The sequence below is a fragment of the Schistocerca gregaria genome, chromosome 4, assembly GCF_023897955.1.
Source record: "Schistocerca gregaria isolate iqSchGreg1 chromosome 4, iqSchGreg1.2, whole genome shotgun sequence".
Classification (NCBI taxonomy): Eukaryota; Metazoa; Arthropoda; class Insecta; order Orthoptera; family Acrididae; genus Schistocerca; species Schistocerca gregaria.
In genome coordinates, this window is record NC_064923.1 from 403,387,444 (window position 1) to 403,400,569 (window position 13,126).

Here is a 13,126-nt window from a genome sequence, read left to right on the forward strand (position 1 = left end):
TTTAAAAGTAATAATACTTTTTAACGTGCTTGACACATCTCTTAGGGCCAAAGTGGCTGTACCCTAGATACATACGCGATATTATTAATTCAGTGTGGTTGAATGGAATAAATAGCAACCACTTACTCAAACTGTGACTAGTGGACTAGTATCCATGTGTGAAGCTTCCATCTGGTGTTTAACTCTTCACTCCCATTTTCTAACCATTGAGTATGTTCTAAGTTGTGCTTGACCTTCGAGCTGTTCTGTTTGGAAGTTATGACAGAAATTTATAACTTCCCTACCTAAATTGCTAGTTTTCAAAAAATATATTGTGGAAGTGCCAAGTTCTTTGCAGTCTTTTTGTGGCCATAAACCTATTGGAAGCCAGGACAGTGCATCCAGTACTACATTTTCGTTGCCTTTGGCATAACTTACAGAAAAATTGAATTCTTATGAGAACAATACTGACTAGTGATCCTACTGTGTAGCAAACCTACTTTTTTAGAATACTGTTAATGATGGTGTGGTCACTACAGACAATGGTCTCTCATCCTGCTAATAGGTATTTAAACTTTTTGATCACTTGTACTACTGCTAATGTCTGTTTTCGGTTATACCATAATTTCTTTCAGTATGTGTGAGCATATGTCTTGCAAATGCAATAGTTTGTGTTCAACTATAACACCCAACTGTCTTTGTTGGTACAGCTGGGCACCTAGACAGTAATCTAAGGTATCTGTTGTGAGGTGAAACGGTTGTCTGAAATCAGGAAGCAACAGTGATGGTGCTGACACTGAACTGTCCCTGATAGCTAAGAACTCGACTGTACATTCTGTGCCCATTGCCACACTGAATATTGTTTCATTAACTTAGCCATATGCCGTGCATTTAGGACTTATTTGTTCAAAAACTTTCTGTAAAATCCTGCTGTCCCTAAATATACTCACAATTGTTTTTGGTTTGGAAGTTACGGACATTTCCCAATCACGTCCATCGTAATGTGTCTAGTCTTATTCCTTCCCTATTGATCACAAATCCTAAAAATTTAACTTAAGTCCTACCGAATTGAGATTTAGATAATTTCAAGGTAATTCGCTGCGGATATAGCGTATTTACCTGATTATAAGATGAGTTTTTCCCCCCAAATTCATTATTTGACAAATAAAGGGTGCTCTTATTTACACAAATCAAAATAATGGTGGTTAGGTCAGTGTTTCTACATTGTTAAATAGACTAATATAGGGACCATCCTACATTTACATATGGTTTGGCTATTGTGATTTTGTACATATTTGTTTTGAAGGATTCTGAAGGGTAGGGTTTAACAAACAATATTTTCATTCAAATAGGCTCAAGAATTCCCAGTATGCAAAAGTACTCGACACAATACTGATATTGCTCAAATGTTAAGTGCACACAGGTAGGCGAGAAACTTTGATCCAGCCACTTCAACTATACTATGCTTTGCCTAACAAATTGACTACTTTGTGAAACACAGGAGGTGATAGCATTAAATTCTATTTACTCACATACTTTTGTTGTATTAGAACAGGTTTTGCAGTAAAAGTTCTCATCGAGGGATATCCTACATACACATTTATGCTGCTTTTTATGTGAAGGTAACATTCAAAAGCGAAAATCTTGTCCTTCAGAAACCATTTCTTGATGCTGAGTGCAAGTCAACTTTTATTTGGTTATGAGAAACTAATGACTTACCAAGTGGGTTGAAAATGGGAAAATTGGTTGCTGTTCACGTACAGGAATACCGGAGAAAAACGGTACCAGCTTCTGATGAACTTTAGAACAAGATGGTGACATTCAGCTGATCAATCACATTAAACTGACTGCAGTTGTTATCACAAGAATACATTACAGCAGAAAGACTCGGTTTGGAGGTTGCAAGGTAGCACCAACAGTAGTTGCAGGATGAGCAAAAGTTAAAGATTTGGACTTAATCTTGATTTTGAAGTTTTATTTATTTATTAGTTGCTGTTGTTACATTGACCTGCACCCTAGAGGATATTGCCGCCATGTTTCGCTGTTACTCAAGCACAGCACTATGGAAGGCTTGGTGAGTGAACAGTGACATCAGATAAGCTGAGAACACTAATGAGTGCGGGAAGGGGAATGGAGAGCAGATAGCAAATTTTGTCACACTGCCAACAGTGAGGATCTATACTACATACCTCAGCTTTTTATGAACATCTTCCATGTCTAAACACAGTTTGCCTGAATCCATTTATTATCAGAATCCAGTTGACTTTAAAATTAGACAAGTACTCAACAATAGCATGCACTTCCATAGGAGATGCTAAAAGTCTAGATTGAGGCCAATGATGTGTTTCATGCGGCAATGTTATCGACACTCGCTATGACATATGATTGGAATGATAGGGCATGTGTCAGCTGCTGGTTCTACACGGCAAGTGAGAAAGCAGTGCGCGTATGACATGTTTGGAAGCAAAAGACATTGTACATTAACACTGTCACATCAGTATAGAAGTGAACAGCCAAATATTTGCGACAATGAAGATATAAGTTTCAGAGCTGTTTATTTAGGATGGCGACGATGACGATGATGATGATGATAAAAAAGTACGCTAAGTAAAGATAAAATGCATTGCAAATAAAAATTAATGTAAACACTTTCTTTTTGTGTATTTTATTTTTGGTTGTATTATCATGTTGTAGACAATAAACGGCATAAATTTAGAATAGTCCCAATGTTAACTTTGTAGGCAGATACCTTACACCAAGAAAAGTATGTAATTTTGATTAGTCAGAAAATGTTTAAAAAAATTAATTTTTCTGGAGGAGCCCTTTAAAAAATAAATAAATAAATGGCGTCACCGTATATTCAGGGTAGTCTTACACTTGGGTAAATGTGGTAATCGAGGTATTAGTTCATCAAGTATATATACGTGATCAGGTTTACAGTATTATTGATATATCAACTATGTATATCAAGATCTTGTCTTTCAGATCATCTCCAATTTCCTTATCAAGAGCTCTTAAGGACACTGACACAGATGTTCAATCTAAATGGTATAAACTTGATTTGATAAGCTCTACCATCGGATAGAAATGCTGTATATTCACTAGACATCTCATGTAGTTTAATTTGCAGATATCCAGATGTTAAATCAATACTACTAATGCACTTTACCCCTGAAAATTTTGTCAACATTTCATCTATTATGGGTGATCTGTCTCTTTGTGGTTCTGTTATCTTATTTAGTGTTCTTGCATCAAGCACTAGCCTGACTGTTCCATCTGGTTTCTTAATGATAACCAGTTGGTTATTATAAAAGCTGTTAGATATTTCTATTACATCCCAATTTTATTACTTCCATGACATGTAATGTCCTTTACTGCTACTGGTATCTCGTATGGTCTCGCATAGAAAGGATCGTGAGGTTTTATCTGTAGTGTGCATGTGAAATCTTTAGTCATTTGTGGTTTCAGTGGAAATATCTCTCAATGACTGGTAAGCAGTTGAATAATGTCTACTTTCTCCTTTGCATTAAGTCATTATGATTTATCATATTAGTTGCTGTATCTTCCACTGATATTTTTTCCCTATATGTAGGGCTCATATGTACCTCCTTTCATTGTAGCACAGCTACTATTGCGAGTGTTACATGCTTGTGATTATTTGCCATGGAATCGAATGGTAATGATACTAGTTTTGATTGTAACCATATGGAAAAGCTACATATCCTGTACAAAAGTCTAAAATAACTTTAGAATTTAATAGCCAGGCAGTTACAAGAAGGATAGAGATGTTTAAATGAGGTACAAGGGGCATCAGGCAACTAAACTTGTATGTGCCAATAGAGAAATGAATTTGTGCCTGTGCCAATTTACTGTAATTCCCGTCAACTTCACTCTGGTGATTGGCAGTGTCAGACAAAATGCATTACATTATAGGTCACAACACAGATTCCACTGCCTCAATCCACAATTATATCTACTGATAACTTACCTACCATACCACATAGCTTTATGCAGATGTAATTTTTAGGTATACATTGATTCTCATATAATAAATTATTCATCATCGCCTTACCTTTACCATATTGGATTTGAATGATATTGGTTCCATCGCAACAGCTTCAGAAAATCAAGCCTATCTTCCGAAGCTTATGAGTTGTCTCTTTGTGTGTTGTTATGAAATTCTTGAGTGTCCAGATCTCTGTCAGCAGTACTTTGATTAGCATCTCTCCACCTGCATTTCTGTTTATTCTTATGTTGTATTTTATATTTGTTTCTCTTCTCTTTGTCATATAAATTGACTATTAATTTGAACTTCTCTGCTGTCCCTGTCTACTGTCCAGTTATTGTTCCATCATTCCGACTCCCTTTTTGTCATATCGAACTTTTCCAAATATTCTAAAAGATTACTAACCTTTCCCTAGCCTTTTCCGGATAATTTATCTCGTACTCTCCACAGTAGGTTGTTGTTGATAACTTCAGACAGGTGCTTCTCATGAATCATATCATTGAGATATTTGGCTTTATTTAGTTGAAATTCAACAAAATCTCTGTTGTTATTATAGAGTTTCTTTTGTGCTCCTTCTCTCTAGTGTTTAGCTTTTAATTCTCTTTGGAAATCAGTAAAAGATTTGAGATCACCTACCATCAGCATACCCTGTTGTGCTCAGTTTCCTTATAAAGAACTGACCATGAATCTACTTTCATTTTGGTCCGACACTATATGTGAGGGACTTGAAGGTAATATAAAACTACCAGTTGTAGGGGGGGGGGGGGGGGGGGGGAGGAGAAGAACATTGTCTGGCAATGCATGCACGGTCTAGATGGCGTCTTGGTGAGACTGCTAGATGCAGCTTCAGAAGGTGGGGTGGAGGGGGAGGGAGAGGTAAAGGGAGGAGCAGGGAAGGGGAAAGGGTGATGTGTGCATTGCCAGAGGGCAGCACAGATTGAGGGTGAGGGGGATGTGAGGACAGAGGGAGCGAAAACTTCCATCTGACTGTCTCACCCAGCAGCCTTCTAGTCCCTGCACATTTTAGCAGTGATATTACCTCCCCCCACCCATACCCTGCTATTCCTCCCACTTCCGTGCCCCATCCAGATTGCTATTCATGCACCAGTCACATTCTGGTTCGAGCTGCTGGTGATAGTAGTCATGTGTGCATGAATTGTGCTTGCTTGTGAATGTGTGTGTGTTTCTTTGCTGAAGAGGGCTTTTGCTGAAAGCTATAATAAAGAAGAGCGTGTGTTTTTTTTTTCCCCTGTCCGAAACTCAGCAAGTCATTTTTGGGTGAGTACCAATCGAACCTTTTCCTAATACTGTTGGTATTCCAACCTGGAGTTCACATTGTTTAATGTGTCAGGGTACTGATAGTCATTAGTGTCTCAGCAAGATTGGATGGGGAGTGGCTTATGTCGAACTGAAGATAGTTATATATGAGGAGCATAGTTCCATATTGTATTATTTCCAGAAGACCAAATTTTACAGGAGAAGAAAAAAAACCTGATTACTCCTAACCTGGAACATTTGTCACAAATTTTAAAATGTGAAGTTGGGATGTACGTCTAGCAACATCATAAACTGAAAACAATTTGCAATTGTGTTCTTCAAATTTATGGAAAATTTGTTGGACTTCTATGCTTTGATCCAATACTTTGTAAAATATAGAAATAAACAATTAATGAGGTAAATGTTTAACTAAGCAAATAATAATGTTATCTGTTAATACAAAATTAAAGTTTTTTAAAATATTTTTATTTAAAAAAAAAGAGATTGTAATGTATAGCATGTTCATAACATCCTTTTGATGCCAGCTGACTAGAAAAATCAATTTATTACACAATAAATACATTCTCATTAATCATTTTATATTGAATTCACAGTGTGTTTCTGGTAAAAATTTCGATTTATAGTATTATCAGAGTGACCATCCTGTTGATTTCCTTTCAAATCTGGAACAGTGCTCCTCCTTCAAAACAACAACAAGCTGACATACAAACTTCTTCCTGACTGCCACTTACAATAGGAACTACCTCGATGGTGTTTTAATGGAGTAAGTGTGTGCGAGTGTACACCTGTCCTTTTTTTTTTCTCCCTAATGGAAGTCTTTCCGCTCCCGGGATTGGAATGACTCCTTACCCTCTCCCTTAAAACCCACATCCTTTAGTCTTTCCCTTTCCTTCCTGAAGAAGCAACCATCGGTTGCGAAAGCTAGTAATTTTGTGTGTGTGTGTGTGTGTGTGTGTGTGTTGTGTTTTGTTCATTGTGCCTGTCTGCCGGCGCTTTCCCGCTTGGTATAGAAAGAAAGAAACTTCCACATGGGAAAATATATTGAAAACAAAGATTCCAAGACTTTCCAAGCGGGAAAGCGCCGGTAGATAGGCACAATGAATAAAACACACAAACACACACACAGAATTTGTGTGTGTTTGTGTTTACTCATTGTGCCCATCTACCGGCGCTTCCCCACTTGCTAAGTCTTGGAATCTTTGTTTTTAATATACACTCCTGGAAATGGAAAAAAGAACACATTGACACCAGTGTGGCAGACCCACCATACTTGCTCCGGACACTGCGAGAGGGCTGTACAAGCAATGATCACACGCACAGCACAGCGGACACACCAGGAACCGCGGTGTTGGCCGTCGAATGCCGCTAGCTGCGCAGCATTTGTGCACCGCCGCCGTCAGTGTCAGCCAGTTTGCCGTGGCATACAGAGCTCCATCGCAGTCTTTAACACTGGTAGCATGCCGCGACAGTGTGGACGTGAACCGTATGTGCAGTTGACAGACTTTGAGCGAGGGCGTATAGTGGGCATGCGGGAGGCCGGGTGGACGTACCGCCGAATTGCTCAACACGTGGGGTGTGAGGTTTCCACAGTACATCGATGTTGTCGCCAGTGGTCGGCGGAAGGTGCACGTTCCCGTCGACCTGGGACCGGACCGCAGCGACGCACGGATGCGCGCCAAGACCGTAGGATCCTACGCAGTGCCGTAGGGGACCGCACGGCCACTTCCCAGCAAATTAGGGACACTGTTGTTCCTGGGGTATTGGCGAGGACCATTCGCAACTGTCTCCGCGAAGCTGGGCTACGGTCCTGCACACCGTCTTCCGCTCACGCCCCAACATCATGTAGCCCGCCACCAGTGGTGTCGCGAGAGGCATGAATGGAGGGACGAATGGAGACGTGTCGTCTTCAGCGATGAGAGTCGCCTCCCGCATGCCCACTATACGCCCTCGCTCAAAGTCTGTCAACTGCACATACGGTTCACGTCCACACTGTCGCGGCATGCTACCAGTGCTAAAGACCGCGATGGAGCTCCGTATGCCACGGCAAACTGGCTGACACTGACGGCAGCGGTGCAGAAATGCTGCGCAGCTAGCGTCATTCGACGGCCAACACAGCGGTTCCTGGTATGTCCGCTGTGCCGTGCGTGTTATCATTGCTTGTACAGCCTTGTCGCAGTGTCCGGAGCAAGTATGGTGAGTCTGCCACACCGGTGTCAATGTGTTCTTTTTTCCATTTCCAGGAGTGAAATAAAATAGAAAGAAACTTCCACATGGGAAAAAAGGATAGGTATATACTCGCGCGCGCGCGCCCACACACACACACACACACACACACACACACACACACACACACAAGCAGACATATATATATAGGGCTGAAGAATGTGAATGGAACATTGCAGTGATACATTTTCTCCATTTTTATTTTGACTGTGACATTTTCATGTTTGATTGACTTCCATAACATATTTTTTTCATGCCTCTGACACCGTCCATGTTTTTAAAATGTTCTCTGAGTGGTTTGGAGTGTCTCACACTCCCTTCCTCATCTAAAATGTGGATCGAACCAACAAATTTATAAACACTGTGGTAATTTTTGTGTTTAGGTACCTCAGATTTCTTTTGCAGATGTTTTTCCAAAACTTCAAAGACTCTGTCAGCAGGAATAAATGAGTGGCTTCTTACTGGAAAAACAGCATTATATTCTTAAGCTGCTGAGGAGCTTTTTTAAGCAGAAAGAATGTCAAAGTGTGTACCACATAGAATTTCTTATCTTGTCCTCCACAGCCCTCTATAAAAAACCTCAAGCTAGGATTCACAATAGGAAATTCAAACTTTTCCAGATTATCCCAGAGACCTGAAATAACTAAAAGTACATTGTCAGCTTGATCTTCTGTCCAGACATAGAAATGTGGATTTTTATTATCCATGTCTGTAACGCAGAAAGTGTGATACTTTGTGCGACTTGAATAATATGCCTCATTGAGTGATAGTTTTGTAAGAATTTGTATCTGCTGTATATCAAAGCATAGGGTTGTTGAATTAGTTGAAAAAGTTTTACCCTTAATATATGAGCACCCTAGGTAGTCAAAAAGAATGTTACCCTTGCAGTGATTAAAATTGTGTCATCAAATAGAAGAAACCTAGGTGTATTAAGAACACATGTGTTAAAGACGGTTTTTATCTCTTGCAGATTGCTTCAGGGCATCACAGCGAAAGAAGAACGTGCAAATAGAGCTCTCATGCGCTCAATTTCTCGAACTAATTCAGAGTGTGGGAGTACTAGTAGTTTGACTGATTTGGTGACTGAACCAAGGGGATTTATTGGTCGCCAGACAAATAACTCCCTTTCTTCTGCAACAGGACAGATAGTTATTCAAGGGCTGCGACGTAAGCTTCGTGGTTCTCAGGTGTAAGTAACTGTTTATGTGAACCCGATAACACCATTTCTTCATAGAGAGAGAGAGATTTTTTTTCTTTCAGTTTGGGTGTTGTGCTGCAGTGTTTAAACAAAAATAATTTATGCTGTTTTATGACATTGCACTTTTTTGCAAATAAAATCTTGTGATTAAAGCCAATCTAAGGTAATGTGGATTTATTTTCACGATGCTTAGTTCTCATTCCAATCAATGTTAACCAGGGGACAAAGTGTACAATGATGATAGCTAGTGATAATATGACAGAACATGGAAAGCGTTTTACATTAAACAATCCCAGCTAGTATGAGAAAATGAAAATGCGTAGTGAGACTAAAATAAAAGGGAAATGGAATAGAGGAGTGCAGATAACATGTCAGTTAAGTGTGAAGACAGAAGCAACAAAAGATTAATCACTATTGCTTGTTATAGAAGTTGTTAAAATGTTTTCTTGCTGTATTCCGACAGAACCATAATTTACGTCTTAACATTTTTGCTTTTGTAGTGCAACAGAGTCCCAACAGGCAGAGACTGTTGCCACCATCTTGTGTTGCTTCTTGTCTTGAGTCTAGTTTGTTCATTGTAAATGGCTTAGATATGAGCCAACAAATCGGAGTGAAAAGTCTTTAAGGGAGGAAAACTTGAAATTTGATTGTGTGAAGGATAGATAAATGGGTCCGCATTCAGCTGACAGCTCTTACTGTGGCATGATTTATATCAACCATTTTATGGAAAAACAGACTTTCAGGGAGAAGGGAAATACTTCTCAAATCGTGGAGAGTAAAGGGTACAATATGATGTGGAAGGATAAAAGGTGGTGGTACTGTGGAGGACAGCACGTATGAATGTGTCAGATTGCTACCTTTTTCTAGTGTACTGGATTTCATGCTGACGGTTTCATTCAGATCATGATCTTATTTTTTGAACGTTGTTGGACATTGTTTTCATTATGAATTGGATATGGTCAGATAATACAGCTTATTTGAAATGTGTCAGATTTGAATTAAATTAGCTGAGTTGCCTTGAATTGTTCCTTTTATTCTTTGCTGATTTTGTCTTCACTCAGTTTTACAGGATCAGGGCAGTAACATTATTTGTATCATAACCTAAGTACATTTAGATGTCATATATCTTTTTTCAGTGTCTAACTTTACCAGGATAGTGGCACATGTGCAACAACTTAATTTCAGTTAAGGCTATATTTAATGTGCTGGATAACTTTAGTTACTCCAAAGGTTTCGGATACTTAATAAACCTTGTCTTAAGTTGCGCAAGCTGTATTTTAAAGCGGGTCATTCCATTTCAGATCAACTAAGAAAAAGACCATATTCTACCTCAGTGTCTCACACCAGATTTTCTTTTACAGTTGGTATAGACGTAGAAAAATATGAAATTTTACTGAAATACGTCAACTCATTTCTGAATTACAGAGATGTAAAGTTATCATAAATGGGCCCAAAAAGAGGGAATGGCAGTTTTTAGAATTGCTGTAAAAGTTTTCTTAATTGAGTTCCAGACCTGGAATGGGTACTATTTTACATCATTTTTCATGCCCCTTCCTATGGCAGGCAATAATATATAGGTTAACATAAGAAAATTCTTTTCAAAACAAAATTGTAAATTAATATTTTTTTTTTCAAGAAGTACAATTTTAAAATTTCCAAATTTATTCCATGATGAGCTAGTATTGTTACAAATCCCAGGCCAAAATATAAATTTGGGATGATATTTTCTTCAGTAGTGCAAAAAAAGAAAATATGACAAGCTATATTTCCAATAATTTGATTGTGTACTCATGCTAATTATTACAACAGTACTAATATTAACATGTTAATGAAAATAAACATGAACACTGTTGCAATAAAGATTCGAGTAAATAGTTTACAGTAAAACTAACTATTAACTAATTTTATTAATTTAAATTTGTAAAGGCTTCATTCGTTTGGTACACATCAGATTCATGTAAAGAGTAATTTCTTCCAGTAGGAATCACGGGATTTATTTTCACCAAAACATCCATTACTGATATCCACAGAATATCAGCATTTCTTGGATATGAGAGGGATGTAGATGGCCCAGCTAGATGAAGAAAAGTCATTTTTACTTCGGCGTGAAAAATGCTATAAAATGGTATTCATCCCAACCCTGTAGCTCAGTTAGGAAAGCTTCTGCAACAATTCTAAAAGTTGCTGTTCCATTTTTGGGCCCATTTGTGATAACTTTACAACTCTGTAATTCAGAAACGAGTTGACGTATATCAGTATATTTCTCCAATTTTATACCAACAGGACACCTCTGCCAAAGTTCAAGAAAACCTAAGATGGTGAGGTTTAGACCCTGTGTTGATTTGACGTGGAAGAACTCGAACAAATCATTTGTTGCTTCTCCCAACCATAATTCAACAGTTGAGAGGAACATCTTTTTGCTTCAGTATAACTTCAGAAAAAACCTAGTCCTGGTACTTAAGTAAAATTGAGGCACTGTCGTGGGAAAGGTCGTAACTGCCAAAAATTTCGATTTTGAGTTTTGTATTGAAAAGGTAGTATATGAGCATGCCAGTGGCACAGAGAAGGTAGTATGTCTAAATATAACAAACTTAAGATGAAACCATAGTCATTAGATAGTGTAAGTTATGTGCCGAGCTGTTGGTGTGGACAAGGTAGTGTCTCCTTGTACATTGTCTCAACAACAGTGTGTCTACTTGTGGTGGTAACAAGTAGTAGTGTTTGTTGTGATAAATGTCTGTGTTTGTAAATCAGTATGCTACCAAAACCCCTCCCATTTAGAGTGGTAACATGAAATTACTGACTCCTTACTCTTACTTTAAGTTTTTGTGTGTGTTTAACCAAAATTGCTTACACACAAAATTCTTTCCGAGGCAATGTTTAAAAGTGCCATTATAAGTGCTGTAAATTCACTGAAGAGGCTATAAGAAAACTTCATACAGGAGTTTGGAAATGGACAGCTGATGTATAAGGAATATATTTGATGGGTCTCAGTAACACTCAGATGCCCAGACTTTGCCTGTCCCCGTGAATGCCCAGAGGGGTCATTTGGCCCCTACCATTTAAAAAAAGTTTTCTGAATTATTATTTCGAAATATTAAGCATTTAGTATATTTTAATGTTTACAAGATTTATAGCCTTTTCAGATACAGAGTTGTGAATAAAAAGAACAGACACAAATTATATTATTTGTTGACATATAAACAAATTTCAGTGAACCTAGTAACACCCAAACAAGTGTAAGCAAGTGACAGGCTTTTCTGTGTTCTAAATTCATAAAATTGAACTTTTCATGTGTACAGAAATTTCACCTACTTCATTGTTTTACACATTTGTATGCAGTTTCCTTTGTACATTTTCTACAAACCATCTTCTTACAAACACTGCACTTGAAAATAGTTTCATTACATTTGCAGAATTTTGAGAACTTAACATTTACGGCACTTCTGTGGCATTTCATCTTTATTTTCATTCTTGTCTGTGGCCATAGGGGAAAGTGATTCTTCACATACTCAGAGCATAGTTCATCTGCAAGCTGCTGAATAAAGTGTCTTCTTTTGATCTTCTTCCCTTTGACATACCTAAATACTACACATGCATTAATTCCTGCTAGGTCAAGGATATTGTAGGATTGCACTGGCCATCTTCTTGAGGAAGCCTTGATTGAATACTGCCTCATCATTTTATCTTCTACGACAGCTCCAATTTTTGTTGTTGTAGTAATGTACAGTTTGTGGAGTTTTTTTTCTCATTTGTATTTATGATAACACTAGGATGAAGGGAAGACGTTACTAGCACATTTTTTGCTTTCTTCCCTTTATAGACTGTCAAGGAAATATCATCATGTCTTACCTATTTTGTGGAGTAAATATAGAGGATTCTTCAAGGACTTCAGAGCCTGTGGTATTTTTCTTCTTGCTATATTTACAGTTCCTGCAATGGATGTTGATTTTTCTTTCGATTTTTTAGCTAGTTTGAGTGAAGTGAAGTAATTGTCTGTAAGTGACATTTCTGCCTTTGCCCAGAAATGGTTCTATAACATGCATCACTACATAATCTGAAACCCCTTCATCTTCGGATCGTGCAGTATCCTTACCAAGATAAGGGAGACCATTGAGTACATAATTGCTTTCAATATCTACAGCTAACCAGTATTTTTGCCCATACTTGTCAGGCTTTGAAGCCATGAATTGTGTGAACGGGCACCTAGTTTTATTTGGGAAGAGCTGCTTGTGTATTGTTATGTCACTTCCAGGTTTGTAACACATTGTACAGTTTTCTATGAATTTGTTCTAGGCAGGAGAAACCAATGCAAACTTATCATTCTGTAATCGTACAGAGTGTGTAGACTTCCCGGCTAACCTCCAGAATCTCATACTCTCACAGAGTCTATTTCTACTCATGGTTGTAGGTCTCAGGAAACTGACCATAAGCTGTGAAGG

General features: G+C 38.2%; 1 protein-coding gene across 2 annotated transcripts in view; it reads left to right on the top strand.

Annotated features, from left to right (window-relative positions):
• Nucleotides 1-13,126, top strand: part of LOC126267507 (mucin-12-like) — a 278,640-nt gene that overhangs the window by 124,705 nt on the left and 140,809 nt on the right. For both annotated transcript variants that reach the window (XM_049972804.1, XM_049972806.1), the window contains exon 8: nt 8,457-8,675. In XM_049972804.1, the coding sequence (XP_049828761.1) occupies nt 8,457-8,675 (219 nt within the window). The remainder of the gene's footprint in view (nt 1-8,456; nt 8,676-13,126) is intronic.